Consider the following 14,519-nt stretch of genomic DNA (forward strand, 5'->3'; position numbering starts at 1 on the left):
TTTACGCTTATTTTCCGTTGAACCACCGTGTGCTCATTTTTGTTCTGTTTTCTGGACATAGGCAGTAAACAGGATGACCAATTTGGCACCCCAACTTTTCTTCAGTTCTCCGCTTCCTTATTTACCTTCCACAGCATGTTCCATGCAAATAGGCATATGAAAATTAGAATATATTAAGAAAGGGAGAATTTGCAGAGTTACTTCATAATATTATAGAGGTTTTGTCATGTTTTATAGACAAAATAATTTTTAAGCTGACAGTAAACAAGTAATACTTTGAATGTACTGTATATCAACTTAATAAGTAAACTATCTAATACAGCAAAACATCAGAGCCATAAACAAACAAAAACAATAACTAAGAGAAAGACATTCTGAATAATCAAAGCATTTACTTTTTCATAAAATGTCCGAACAAAAATTATTTCCATGTATTGGAAAATAAAAAGTATTATTATATTCTATTGAAGCGGACTGTTTATTGTTTACACTAAGAAACTTAATGACACAGATGTGCAGTAAGTTTGATTTTCAAAAGCAATTCTTCTTAAAGTAATTAAAGATATGTACTTTCATTTGGGAAAAAAAGAAGAAGGTCCATTTGACTTTCTGTTTGTTTATAAATTAATCTAATCATGTGCTGCTGTTTGCATATTGTAATTCATAAAACAAACAGCCCTGTGCACTTGTTGAGACACCTCTCTGTTAGGACGAGAAAGCCTTGATCACATATGAGGCAATAAACTCAGCTGGGAGAAGTCCTATGATCAATATCTTCATAATATTCAGTACAGCTGTTAGGTTCATACAGGTTTTGCCTGAAATAAGATAAAAAGTTTATTTAAATAACTGAAATATTTTGTATATATTTATTTTTATCAAAGAATCAAGTAGGCTCTCTATATTGTACACAATGAATAAGTCAATCAAGTATTCAGTCAAAAAGTAACCCATGTATTTATGTTTTATATCAGTCTGAACACCCATCCGAGCACAGCATAGAGATCTGTATAATCAGCAAACAAAATATACAGACACCCAGAACTGTATTAATCACAAAATTCTAAAAAATGTTTTGGACCATTCCTCATAGAGAAAATCTGATTTTCTTTCTTAGTTTAAAATTAAATGAAACATATAGAGCAAGCATCGAAATATAAGAAATCACAATGAGTTTTTACATTTTTTTAATTAGTGGAACGTTGCTTTATCAGGTGCTACTACCAAATGTGTAAAAAAAAATTTATGATTCAGTCTTGTCCTGTTTATGTAATTAAATGCACTCCACTTACCTGTAATACTCTGAGGAGACTGAAATGGTCCTTCAATATAACCTACAAGGTAAAGGGAAATGGTTTGCAAGTTTACTTGACCATTTATGTGAAGCTGTTTTCAACACTGTGACATCCATATGTTTCAGTTCAGTGCATGTTGTCATGGTGCAGTATTCACATTTTTCTTATCATCATATTTTTAATTTACTTATTTCTATTTTAATTATTTTAGTTAAAGTAATGGCTTTTAAAGTGCTTTGTGAAGATGTTAGCAGTGAAAAGCATTATGTAAATTAAAGGAACCTTCTTTGATTAATATTCCAAACAAAATTGCATTTTTTTAGCAAAAGAGATGTTAATTATTTCCTCAACATGTCTGCATTATGTTTAGCCTATATGACAAAATTGCAGCAATAAACCTAATATAACAAGAATAATATAATAGGTTATCACTTGCTATTATTCTTTTAATGCTATCATGTACTGTGACACTGTGGCAGCAAGCTTTGTAGAAATCCAATAGACTGACCAAAATAATATTTATGAAGTTGCCAAGGCTCATTTTTTTCATTTCAGGCACAAACAGATAGTGGTAAATGTCTAATATAGTTAGGTATGGGCCATTATTTTTCATTAATATTTAATTGTGATTGTGACATTGTGAGATAACAAGACTATGGCTTCAGAAATATTTGCATTTTCAGTTCTTCATTTATTCACAAATGTTACAAAAGCCACAACGGAAAGTGTCTCTCTGCTCATACATATATAGCTGTGCAACAACAGGTGTTCAGACCTGATCACCTATTATATTGTGTTGTTGTGAACGTGAAACTGAGAAGTAAGGAGAGGTCACAATTGACTAAAAAACAAAATGAGATATGAAAGCACATTTTTTGCCTGTAATTGATTGTTCAGTCTAACCAGATTTGAAAAGCATGACACAAAAAGACGTAATGCTAATATTAGTCTGTAATGATCCTGCTTTTCTGATCTACTGAAATACCCTATTACTGAGGAGAAATTGCTTTGTCAGAGGTTGAAGTGGTGTTAAGAAGAGAAATATTAGCAAAAATACTGTTGATGGCAAGAAATGTGATAGTTACAACTACAATAATAAACAGGAGCCACAGATCCAGAGTTCTGTGTATAGTTTGAATGTTCTCTTTTGTCCATGCAGTTTTCCACTTTACTCGTATATTCCAAATGCTAACAAAATAGTTTAATTTGCATTTCGAAAATAGCCCAGTATGCATTAATGGGGAAGTGTGATGGGCTTGTCCTGGACTGGAGAGGGTGAGAGACGTGTAACCATTTCATCTAATCATCAGCGAAAGCCTCTCATGAACAACATTGATCACTAAATCAATGGCACCCTGGGACATTCATCTTTGACATCTTTAACTTTTGTAAGCTTTTTCTAAAGGCTATATACAGTATATCCTGACTTTGCTATACACATTTTCTGTTATCCTATTAATAAATGTAATAAAAAGTTTCTTTTAACTTTCTTCACTTTGTCTTTATATCTAGATGTATCTTGAAATAATAAGGTAAATATCTAGAGTGATTGAATTAATAAGGTAAATATTTAGAGTGCCTGGAGCAGTAAGGAACTGCCATATGATCCGAGCTGTGAGGTTTATCAGCTGAGGATGAAGAGCTCTGTCCAGTAATGAGCAGTGCATTAAAGTAAGACATCAGTGTTTGATAAATAGCCAAGAATTCTGAGCCTTTATACTTTTGAAAATATTCTTGGAGACCATATTTAGGTCTAAGGTATATCTAAGACATTGCATGTTGTTCGTGCCTTTGATAAGTAAGTCTCTTGGAGTACTAGGGAATGATGGACTGTGCATGCATCATTCATATGGCATTTGGGAGTTAAAGTGCTAGGGAATTACAGGCTGTGTATACAACATTCATACGGTACTTTTGTGGTTAGCGTCTGTGTGTATGTGTTAATCGTAAAGGTGCAATAGTAGACCAACCCGATAATGAAACTGGTTAAGTTGTAGAGGGGAATGCCATGATAATACACTCTCATAATTAGAGGCAGACAGCCATACAAAACAGAAGCAAGGTAGGAGGATACTAACTTAAAGATCTAGCTATACATAATTGTAAAATTTGACACATTACACTATTCAAATCATTTTAAAAGTCACTACAACTAGGATTGCTGTGGCTTGAAAAAAATTACAGTTTTTTTTAAAAGAACACCAAAGTCAAGCTCATCCTACCTTAACTTACCATACTTTGATCAGTTAAACACAAGTCTTCTCCTCTCTCCCTTTAACCTAAACCCAAAAAGGCTTCTTTTATAATAAAAACCTTACCCACCATCTAATCACAAGAGGCAACTAAGCAGGTCAGCATACAGAGCGGAAATCAATTAAGGCAACTAATCAAAATAGAGCAGAGAACAGGTTGGTTTGTAAAGGAGTGGAATCAGAGTAGGCCATAAGACCCAAGATGATACAGAAATCTACTGAGGTCAGATTTCAACTAAGCTAGTTCATGTACATTCTTAAATGTAACACAATTGACAGCAATTTCAGTGAAATTTAAGATGTCTGCAACATTTTCATTGAAATTGACTATGCATTTGTGATGGATATTGCTGAAATAGGAAATGATTTCTGCATGTCTTGCTGATATGTATCAAAGGATAAAAAGAAAAATGAAGAAAATACTGATTTATCTTCTGAACCTACTTGTTTTGCAGAGGAAAAGGCAAATAAACATGTTTTCATTTTAATCCACGTTTAAAACTGTTTATTAAAATTAAACATACCTTAGGAACGGCTAAAGAAAAAAAGTAATTGCTGAATTAGTACTTCATGAAATATGCTCTCCATATTAAACTAATATTTAAGTTCAGATAGTTATTATTATAAATGTTCTTTATTAATGTGAAAATTTTCAGATAAAATCAAAACTTTATTTAATTCATTTATCCTGGTCCTAAACCATCCAGCAAACAACAAATATTATCGAAATAAGAAAATACAAATAAGATCAGTTTGAGAAAACATTTTTATTTTAAAAATTTAAAAACAACACAGGTTAACATAAGTTTCAAACCAATTATATAGTGTAAATCATAGTATATTATGTGTACAGTATTGAACATTTTGTTAAACATAATGTAATCTTTACAAACTATAAATTCAGATTTTTTTTGGTACATTGTAGTCTATTGCCTGCAAAATTGTATATGTTAGAAATAGAATGGAAATATTTTTAGAATTCTTCAAAACAGAACATTTATACTGCAATAAAACTCTTATGTAACACACTGGGACTCATGTCTGCTACTCATCTTAAAATCACTGAGTTAATATAAAGTTTAATGACAGAATGATAAATACTTGTCGATAGTATACTGCAATTTAGTGATACAACAAGGAGAATTAAAATATATTCATCTTCAACATGTTATTCTGCAAAGTTTACTTTTTGCCTGTTTCAATAGCATTGGTTTTACTTATTGATTTTTTCACTCTACTTACAAATCAATTTTGTTTCCTCTTGATTTTATTTTTAATTGTTTTTTAAAAAGTCAATCTCAGATGCATTGTATATGTATTTCAAAAATGTTCCCTACATACTAAAAAGCAAGCATATTTTACAAAATGTTAATATTTACAGTTTTTTTTAGGAAATCATTGAAAGAGTCTATCCTGCCTTTGTATGCTTTACCAGTGTTTTTCTTTGCACAGTATTCTTATTCCTACATTAAAGTGAATTTAAATAACCTGTAAAATAAGATAAACAGCAATGCAATGCAACTAAACCTGGCAGTCTTTAAGTTTCCATCAACTCATTCTACTCATTTTTACGATGAACAAAGTAAGTCACAGGGATAGACAAGATTGCAAGGAGAGTGAAAAGGATAATTCTGATTACAGTCCAGGTCCTTTTTTCTTCATCTTCTTCACAAGCATTTTCAGAATCTAGAATGAAATGCCAAATATAAATGCTAAATAAGCTTTTTCTGCTATTTGAAAATCAAACTGTTGTTTACTCAAAATTTTGGATGGACATTCTGGCTTTTGGAGAATTTACGGAGTGCAGTTTAAGCTCATTTATCTCTTAACCTTTTTTTCTAAAACTATTCCTTGGTCTCTCAATTAGAGAAAAAAGAACAAAATAGTAAAGATCAGGCTAGGGTTTCATTTCAAAAAGGTTCATGCAGACCCAGATTTTGTTTAGTTTGAGACTAAACCCTTCTTCAAACCTGCACTGACAATGGCATCAATGTTTAGCACAGGTAAAACAGTCTAAGCAGTCAAAAAACACAGACGGTCCAGTTATCTCATGATCAGTAAACATGGATAAAAAGGGAATGTCATGGTTTGCTTAAGTTTTACAAGAAAGTGTTTTAAACATTTTATTATAGTAAAGCATATGATACTCTTTATCCCGTATTGAAAATGTTTTTGATAAAATGCCCTGTAAGAGGTTGTTCACTAACCTAAAAAGACAAGGAGGGGGAGCTGATAAGTGAAGGACTGTATGAAGCCTGATTTAATTCTTGTTAATTGTAAACATTTTAATATCTGGAATATTTTACTGATCATATTTTCCTGAACTGTGTTTAACTTATTGTAATTAGCCTACAAATTGAATTAACAACAAAAGAACTGTATTAGGTATAGAAAACAACAGTTAAAGGTTTGTGTTTACTGTACCTATGTACATCTTTTGCAGAACAAATGACTTCTAGAAAAAATTAGAGGTTAATGTTATTAATAAAAATAAATAAATAAAACTTATTTTTTTTATTTTCAGTGGTCAGTGGTGTGTTTTCATTTATCCTGCAAGGAAGACCAATGTTGAACAATTCATTTTCTGTCAGGAAATGTAATATTTTGATCAACTATTGTACTATGTTTTGCTTATATTTTATCTTTATTTAAGTTCTTTTGTGTGAATTCATCACATGGCTGGATCTACCATCAGGGTGATTTGGGTGCACATGTTAGGGGTCTGCTCGCAAGGGGGAATTAGCATATGCAAGAAAAATATGCCTAATAACAAGAAAGGCCCAGGTTTTCAGGCACTTAACAGCAACTCACTATCCAGCACTATCCTCACTTCGATCCTCACAAGTAAAACTTGTCCAATCCAACCTAAATGAAAAGCTTTTTAAACAAAAACATGAGAGGCAAGGCATGATCAGAGCAGATGTAACGGGTCACTTTTATGAGATGGTACATTTGCTTTGTTACTGGGCCACAAAAAGAGAAAAAGTCAAAATGGATGGTCGTTTAAAACGAAAGGCCAGTGGTGCAGTGAAAGGAAAAATTTAAAAAAGAGTGAAAAGTGTAAAACTTTATTTTTGTTGAAAACTATATCTGCCATTTTAAGTTGAAATATATAAATGAACCAAAAACAGTGAGTCAGAAAACGGCAAGCATCTTCACTTTGAGTAGCAACAATTCGTATTCTGATAGCTTTGACCTAGACGTGAACAACAATGAGGAGGACAATGAGACACACTCAACAACATCAAAGCCAAGTGAAGGTATCCCTATATGGTATTTTATTTTGATTGGACATTTAAAATATTTAATTGAAGTTTGTTTACTGTGCTATTAGAAGGCAATTGATTTGTCACAGATGTGATTTTGCCTTCATCAGACTGACAATTTATCACATTCATTACAATACACTAATGAAGAACAAAATGACCATAAAGTTGACCCAATAAGTTTTAGATTTTTTTTTTCTATTTCAATGTATGTACCTAATTTTTTATTGATATTTGTGCTGTTCATAAAGTGTCAGTATATGCACTTGACTGATTGGGAGGGGATGGGGTTAGTAAGGCAAGGGGGGACCTTTCGAGCTCTTGGGGTCCATGTTGGTCTTAATCTGAACTTGCTTCATCATTACTATATTGTTGCTTGTATTATTAGCAAAAGATGGTAATTTCAAAAGCAAAAGCAAATCGACAAACATTTTAGGGACTTTTTAAATAGAGTAATTTAAAATAAAACTGTCATCTATTACATGAATTATGTTTTATTTCAAATAACTAAAAAAGATATGAATTATTATTCAGAAAGAATTCTAACTAGAAAGGTTCACTCTATTAAGTTTTTAGTTTGTCTGATCACTTATTTATGGTAGTTCTTCATAATTAGGGAACTTAAAGTGTATATGCTTAGTCAATGAGTGCAGTCATCTTATATAACATGGTCATCAAGATGTCATTGATCACACCGAAATAGTATCATGCCCCTAGCACTCACACATTAGCAAAAAATAAATAAATAAATAAATAAATAACAGACACCCAAAATAAAAATAAATAAATAAAAATATATCACAATATAAACATGTTAAACAGATCCTTCTTTAATCAATAAATATTTATGTAATTCCATGAATGCCATTATTATTTTTATTATTATTATCTTTCACCTAAAATTTCAGATCCAGAAAAAACAGGTTGGCCACTGAACTGACATACAGTATCATTGAAGGCAATACCAATTGGAATATTCATTCAAAAATTAAATAACTTACTCATTTATATAATAACATTCTATTTAGCAAAACTGAACAAAGTAGAGTGGTGATGGACAATAGGAAAAATTACATGTAAGTTGCATCTAAACCAAACAAGTTTAAAAGTTGGTTAGATGGATATTCCAGAGAATCAGAGATAAATAAACTTTCATTTATTGATTTTTCCAGACAAATATTTTCAAGTACAAAGTAACCGTAGGCTTTCAAAATCTCCAATAATTATAACTGGAAGGGAGGAATCCATGTGAGTATATACAATATGAATAACGTTAGCTTGATTGTGGGCCATGAAACGTAAGGAAGCAATGAGTGACTTGTGGTTAACATTAACATGAGTTTATTGTGTAAGGAACATTTAGCAGCAGCAATGCTATTTAAATGTGATAAAAAATTCAACTAAATGGTTTGTACCTCTAGGGTTTTGAAATCATGAAGGTGTTATGTAGGTGCAAACTCTTAAAAATAAAGGTGCCATAGTTGTCCTTCAGAGTGATGCCATAGGGGAACCATTTTGGCTCCTTAAATACCTTTCCAGATGAAGGCTCCAGAAAGAACCTTTATTTATTTAGATGTGGAACATCTCCATACAGTAATAAACCTAGAGTAGATGGTAACAGATATGTAATTTGCCAATGGGATCCTGCTTCTTTTTGCATCAGTCACACAGGCTAATTCCAGGTTTTCTTAATCTGTAGTGCCCTGCTAGGTAGCCTAACATAATTTAAAGATTTCATGTGTTTTTCTACCTATTAGGCAGTTTTGTAAAGCACAAAGAACCAATTTCATATACAAAGAACCTTTCCCAGAGTGACATTTTTTGTCAAGCAAAGTTTCACCAAGGAACCACACAACCTAGTAAATAACCTGAAGTGTCATTAAAGAATGAGTATTTTTAAATTTGTAGCCTAACCATAAATGTTTGTGATTTGAAGCACATGACCACATAATGAAAACAATGGGGGAAATGTAAGGTGAGGCCCTTCCAACCACAAGGCCTTGTGCAGTTTCACAGGCTGCAAAGAGGTTTAAGCTTATTTCTTTACCGAAACATGAAGTCATTAGCACACATATTTTTTGTGTTGCACACTACTAAAGTATTTGTATCTGAACAGTTTTCATATTTTGTTGCTTTATGTTTGTGGTGTTATCATTTGAGGTAATGCTATTACAGTGGTTTAAATACATCACTCTGTACATGTTCAAAATGGCAAAAGGATTAGAAACATCTTATAACAAAGAGGAAATCAAATGTTTTCAGATCGTTCACTGTGGTAAAACTCAAATTACTTGCTCTCAATCAAATAAATATTTGTCTCAATCAGATTCAAAGAGAATTTAAAGAAAATCTCTGTTTTCAGTATCAGCCATATGTTGTTCAGATTAGGATCAAATTAAGGGACCAGTCCATTGAGACAGCACAGAGCAGAACTTACTTTAATACTGCAGTCAATCATGGAGGTCTAGGAGGGTGTTGACAGGTGAACAGTAAATGTGAAAGAGCTCTTAAGGTCAATGGGCAATAGACAGAAAGTGTCCAAGATTCCTCAGTATCTCCAAAGAGTTACAGGGTGTGTCACAGTAAAACAAAATGTGTTGCATGATTTTTCTGTTAATATCACAAACAAATAGCACAAAAATGCCCTTTGATAGAAGAGCTAACTGGAAATACTTAGACTAGTATATGTCATTTGATATAAAAGAAAAAAATATTGAGAAATCTCTTATTACCCCTGAAGCTGGAAGTATTACATGAACAACTAATAAGTATAAAAAAACTTACCAATGCTGCAGAAAAAAAAGGGAATTAAAATAAAGGCAAACAATACTGCAAAGTCTGCTAAAAACCTGAAAATGGGTACAGAATTCAAGCTTTATAGAAAAAATGTTGTGCCTCTTTCAATGCATCTTTAAGGTTTGTGGAAAAAAAATTTAAAACAGCTGCCTTTGACATATCCCTGGAAAGTCGAGAACTTGAGATAAACCAATGTGAACAAAATGAAGAATAAAAATAAAAAGCTGGGCAAAGCTAATTGAAAGTACCTTGAGATGACATGAATCTTTAAATGCTACATGTAGTGTACTTTAAGTAAACAGGTTTGCATACCTATGCATTTTACATTTTTTTATTTCACTTTCTTTTCTTTTTTGGGAATTTTGCTGCTATGTTTAGTACCACTAGAGGTAAATTTCAGAATTCAACATTTAAAGGAAACATTATGATAAAAATGTGTTTACTGTACTTAGTACTTTTAGAAAGCACCCTACAATGACTTGTTCTTTCACGTTGGTTTCCATGATCACTTTTGTTGTTTTTTGTTAATTTGATTTTCTTAGCACCACTTACAGCTTTGCCAAAGTAACTTCTCCAAGGTATGAAACATTAACTTAGAGCAAGAAGATGATCTCAGTGTTGGACAATCATTGGAACCCAAGGATAGAAAGACTCTTTCTTCTTATCAGTCTGCCCAACACAAACACATATAATACTGTAAAATGGCCAGGAGGGGCTGGACAGCCAGTTGGCCAAAATCTCCAAAGCTGTGCCTAACTTTGTCTATGATGTTCTGTGCTGTGACTTTGGACCATCCAGAGGTTTATTTTCTCCATGGATGCTGCTACCTGCAGTTTTTTGTTTCCCTTTCCTCACTTCTCAACTGGCCATATGGTATTAATAAAATTGTCAAGTACTATTTATGGTAATCAGTTTAAAATTGTTCTTTTTTACTATGTTTATCCTAAGCTGTATTTTGTGATTGCATGTCGTGTAATTAGTAAAGTGTGTAATTTTTACTTTACCTGTAAACTTGTTACTGTAAGCCTGTACTTAGTGAAGACTTTAGACTTTCATGTGTCAGTTTTTCAGTGTTGCAACACATAACTGGAGTATAATGTTTCAGATTATTATTGCAGCCCGAGATATGTATGCAGACAGATGAGTTATGTTTGTTGGACATTATTTTTATATATAGAACTGTGACACTAAAGATTTTTTCTGCAACATATCAGTTAAGCTAATTTGCATTTTCTATTAAATATAAAATGTTCTGTATTTTCCATTTGTCAGTATTATTAATACTGTACTTGTGCCTATGTTTTATGTTCTTCTTTTTCAGTACGTTTTCACTGTACCGTATATTTGTTCCCATTCAAGTACTGGGTTTTTATATGAACGTCGATTGTTTTCTGAGTGCTGGTCTCTTTAACCAATACTGCAGTTAAAAACTGAATAAAATAAAAGGTGAATGATGGAGAATGAATTAACAAAAACGGCAGATATTGATGTTTTGGAGGACGAGCAAGCTAGTATTTAAATAAAAAGAACATTTATGTTGTGCTGCCATTCGTAATTAATTTCTAATTAGTGCACAATACCATACTATTAATACCATTTACTGTAATTTACTGTAAGAGAAAAAAATTGATTGTATTTTGCAAAATAAGCAAATTATATTTTATAGGTTTTTCCCCAAGCATTTGGTAGAATTGAGCTCACCTGAGTTTGGTTTATTTTCTGGCTTTCTAACGATCAGCCGTGTGCCATTCCCAGTGCTCTTCTCTCCAAGCAGATCCACCTCACAGTAGTACGTGTCCTGATATTGCGCCAACGTTTCAAGAATAAAAATGGAGGCATCCTTGTCTCGAGAGAACGTTTCTGCGTCCACTCTGACGATGCCAGTGAGGTGTGTGTCGTTGTTGACCTCCTTGCCTTTAGGTGCACCTCTGTACCATCTGAACGAGCCGATTATCGAACTCCCCGAGTGGCTGAAGCGGCAGCGCAGGTGAGCCGTTTCTCCCGCCGTCACGTTGATCACGGGGTCCTGCTGCACCTCCAGCTCTTTACAGACGCCTGTTAAAAGAACACAACACAAAACCTACATTTAAATATACGAATGAAACATAACTAACAGGTTTACTTATAAATGTTGAAAAATAAGTATATACGGATTTTAAATAAATATGGAAATGTGTGTATCTTTGTCTCGGTAAGTTAAAATGTAACCTGCATGATACTTATTATTGAGAATATACAGTGTAATATAAAGAATAAAGCCTGCTCAGTTATTTGGTGTATTTATTTTAAAATATTTTGAGCAATTTTTTGTTTTTGAATAAGCAAGTAAAAAGCCTATTAAACTTAGATATTGATGAGTGTGTCTATTACATGCACAGTAATTGCAAAATAATATATTTCACCATTTCTTTCCTTAAATATGAAGCATTAAATTAATCAAAAGTTTGAGATATAAGCAATTTATGTTATTACTAATAAATTCTAACAAACTGTTGGCCTGTGGTTAGTGTTTCTGTTTCACAGATCCAGCATCCTATTTTCAACTCTTGGGCCTGGTCATTACCTGTGTGGAGTTTGTACAATCTTAATATGTCCACATGAGTTTTTCCTCCAGGTACTTCCATCTTTCACTAAAAATGTTTAGGGTAAGTTAACTGGCTAATCTAATTTGTCTGTTTAAGTGTGTGATTTTGGGTGAGCTCTGCAATCTTTCCAGGACTGCTTTCTGTCTTGTGGTCAGAGCTGCCAGGGTATCCTCTGAAATGGATTCAGGATTGTAAACAATATAGTCTAATAAAGCAGAGACATTTACATTATACTAAATTCAAATTTAAATTTTCTTGATCTTCAGTCACATTGCAAATAGTTGTGTGTTAGCTTAGCTGAAGCTCTAAACTGGCTGAGTGTGAGCAAATGTGCCCTGCAATGTGTGCCTTCCTGTTCTGCTTTTGCTGCCTGTCTTATATCCAGTACTGCCAGACATGGCTTTGATTTTCAGCAACTTAAATAACTTAAAACAGTGTTTATTTTTACAATGTTTATAACACAATTACTTTAATTTAAATAGTGGGACAAAATGTTATAACTTGAAAAAAAAATGTAATTAGAACAAAATTATTGAAGAGAAGGTAAGTAGCTGATGCAACCACATTAACAAACTAACTTATTTTTTTATGTTTTTATGCCTCAAAAAACTACTTTATATAATGAAAAATATTTTTAACAGATCCCATTACAAATCATTCGGTTATGATATGGCACTTCTATTCCAGATACAGTAAAATGTTTAAAGCTTAACTATACAGGAAAAGTGCCTAATGCAGAAAAGGTGAATGGCTAATACATAAAGGATTTTTTTAGTTCTTTTTATGTAAATATATTTTATAAGTTCTGTAAAGAATTATATTATACACCTTATGCATTAAAGGCTATATCGGAGCAAGCACTTTATAAATTCTTTCTGTTAACTCTTGCCAAGTACTGAGATAAACAATGAACAACAATCACATAAAACATCTTTATTTTACAAGAACACAGGGTTACAGATGGGAATTGGTAAAGGTTTAATTTCATACAAACATTAGAAAGTAGCTACACACACAAGTACCATAGACAAATGAACTAAGTTACCAAGTAGTCTGCCAGACGTTAATGGTTTAAATCTCAGTCTGGAGATGTTCTGCAAAATTTCAATGTATAGCGTGCACTGGCAAGTTCTTTTGGGCCAATTGATCTGTTCTCACCAAAATTCTTCTAATACAAATAACTCTTTACACTGGTATAAACTTTTTCTGTACTGTACTGTCTATATTAACATTTAACTTATAGTCTAAACATATCTTTATGGTAAGTTAAAGTAACTGAAAAATTCTAGGAAAAGTTTAATATAATTTGCAGTATGACAGATGCAGTCATTGCAGCCATGGTAGTAGAGTATTTGTGACCATTTTGCGTGTCACCATCACAGAGTAGTTTACAAATCTAACAATACAATATAAAACAGAGCATATCAACAGGCTTATACAAACAGAAGGTAAATCATCAGGAAATATGAGGGATGTTCAGAAAGTTTCTGTACTTTTATATTTTCGTTGGAAATGGCGAAGGTGGGAGTAGTAATAGAGCAATTAAAAAATTGGTACAACAATGGGAAAACTGCATCACAAACGAAGGTGACTATGTAGGAAAGTGATGTAATTTGTTTTTTGAAATTCTTAATAAATAAAGTTGAAAAGAGTGCAGAAACGTTTTGAACATCCCTTGAAGTGGAAACTACAAATGTCCAATCCCATAGTGAAATACACTGTACAGCAAAAATTAATCAATATAAATAACATAAAAATATAGAACATTGCAGTAAAATTTCACATAAAGTTAGATTGTTTCTGCCTATTTATATATATAAAATGCAAGCATTTTTTTCAGTTATGACTATATATTTTTACTTTGATAGAGGATATTGAGTTTAAATATTTTTGACTTAACTTTTCTACATCATCATTATATATCAAATATCCTTTTGTATTCTCTTTTAGAAATAATCTGAACTTCACATATCAACACAAATTAACCAAAGATAAATTTACTTACCCATGCAGATGTTAAGAAGTATGAAGAAAGAAGACTTTTTCAGCAACATGTTATTCTTCACCATTTCAATGTGACAACCCCTTGCTGTTAGATTTCTTTCTCTAATGCCTTCTGTATTTTTTCATGACTGAAATACAGTAAAAGTCCGCCTCTTGCCTACCAAACACCTAAACCTCAAAGAATCCAAGGCTTGCATCACATTTTGCTGTTTGCTACACAGAGAGTTGATTTTACTGTTAATATCAAAATTACATACACAATATTAACAATTAAAAAGGATTTTTGAGTTTCATTGCTTTAAGGTAAAAAGTACCACAGAA

General features: G+C 32.3%; 1 protein-coding gene across 1 annotated transcript; it reads right to left on the minus strand.

The window, feature by feature from the left end:
- Positions 1–705: 705 nt before the first annotated feature.
- Positions 706–14,269, minus strand: LOC127525902 (uncharacterized). Its single transcript, XM_051919308.1, has 5 exons — positions 14,200–14,269; positions 11,311–11,664; positions 5,120–5,233; positions 1,293–1,334; positions 706–818 (listed from the first exon to the last, which is right to left on the minus strand). Exons 1-5 carry the CDS (start codon positions 14,261–14,263, stop codon positions 706–708), a joined length of 687 nt encoding a protein of 228 aa, XP_051775268.1. The 5' UTR covers positions 14,264–14,269.
- Positions 14,270–14,519: the final 250 nt, after the last annotated feature.

This window comes from Erpetoichthys calabaricus, chromosome 1 (genome assembly GCF_900747795.2).
Source record: "Erpetoichthys calabaricus chromosome 1, fErpCal1.3, whole genome shotgun sequence".
Taxonomy (NCBI): domain Eukaryota; kingdom Metazoa; phylum Chordata; class Cladistia; order Polypteriformes; family Polypteridae; genus Erpetoichthys; species Erpetoichthys calabaricus.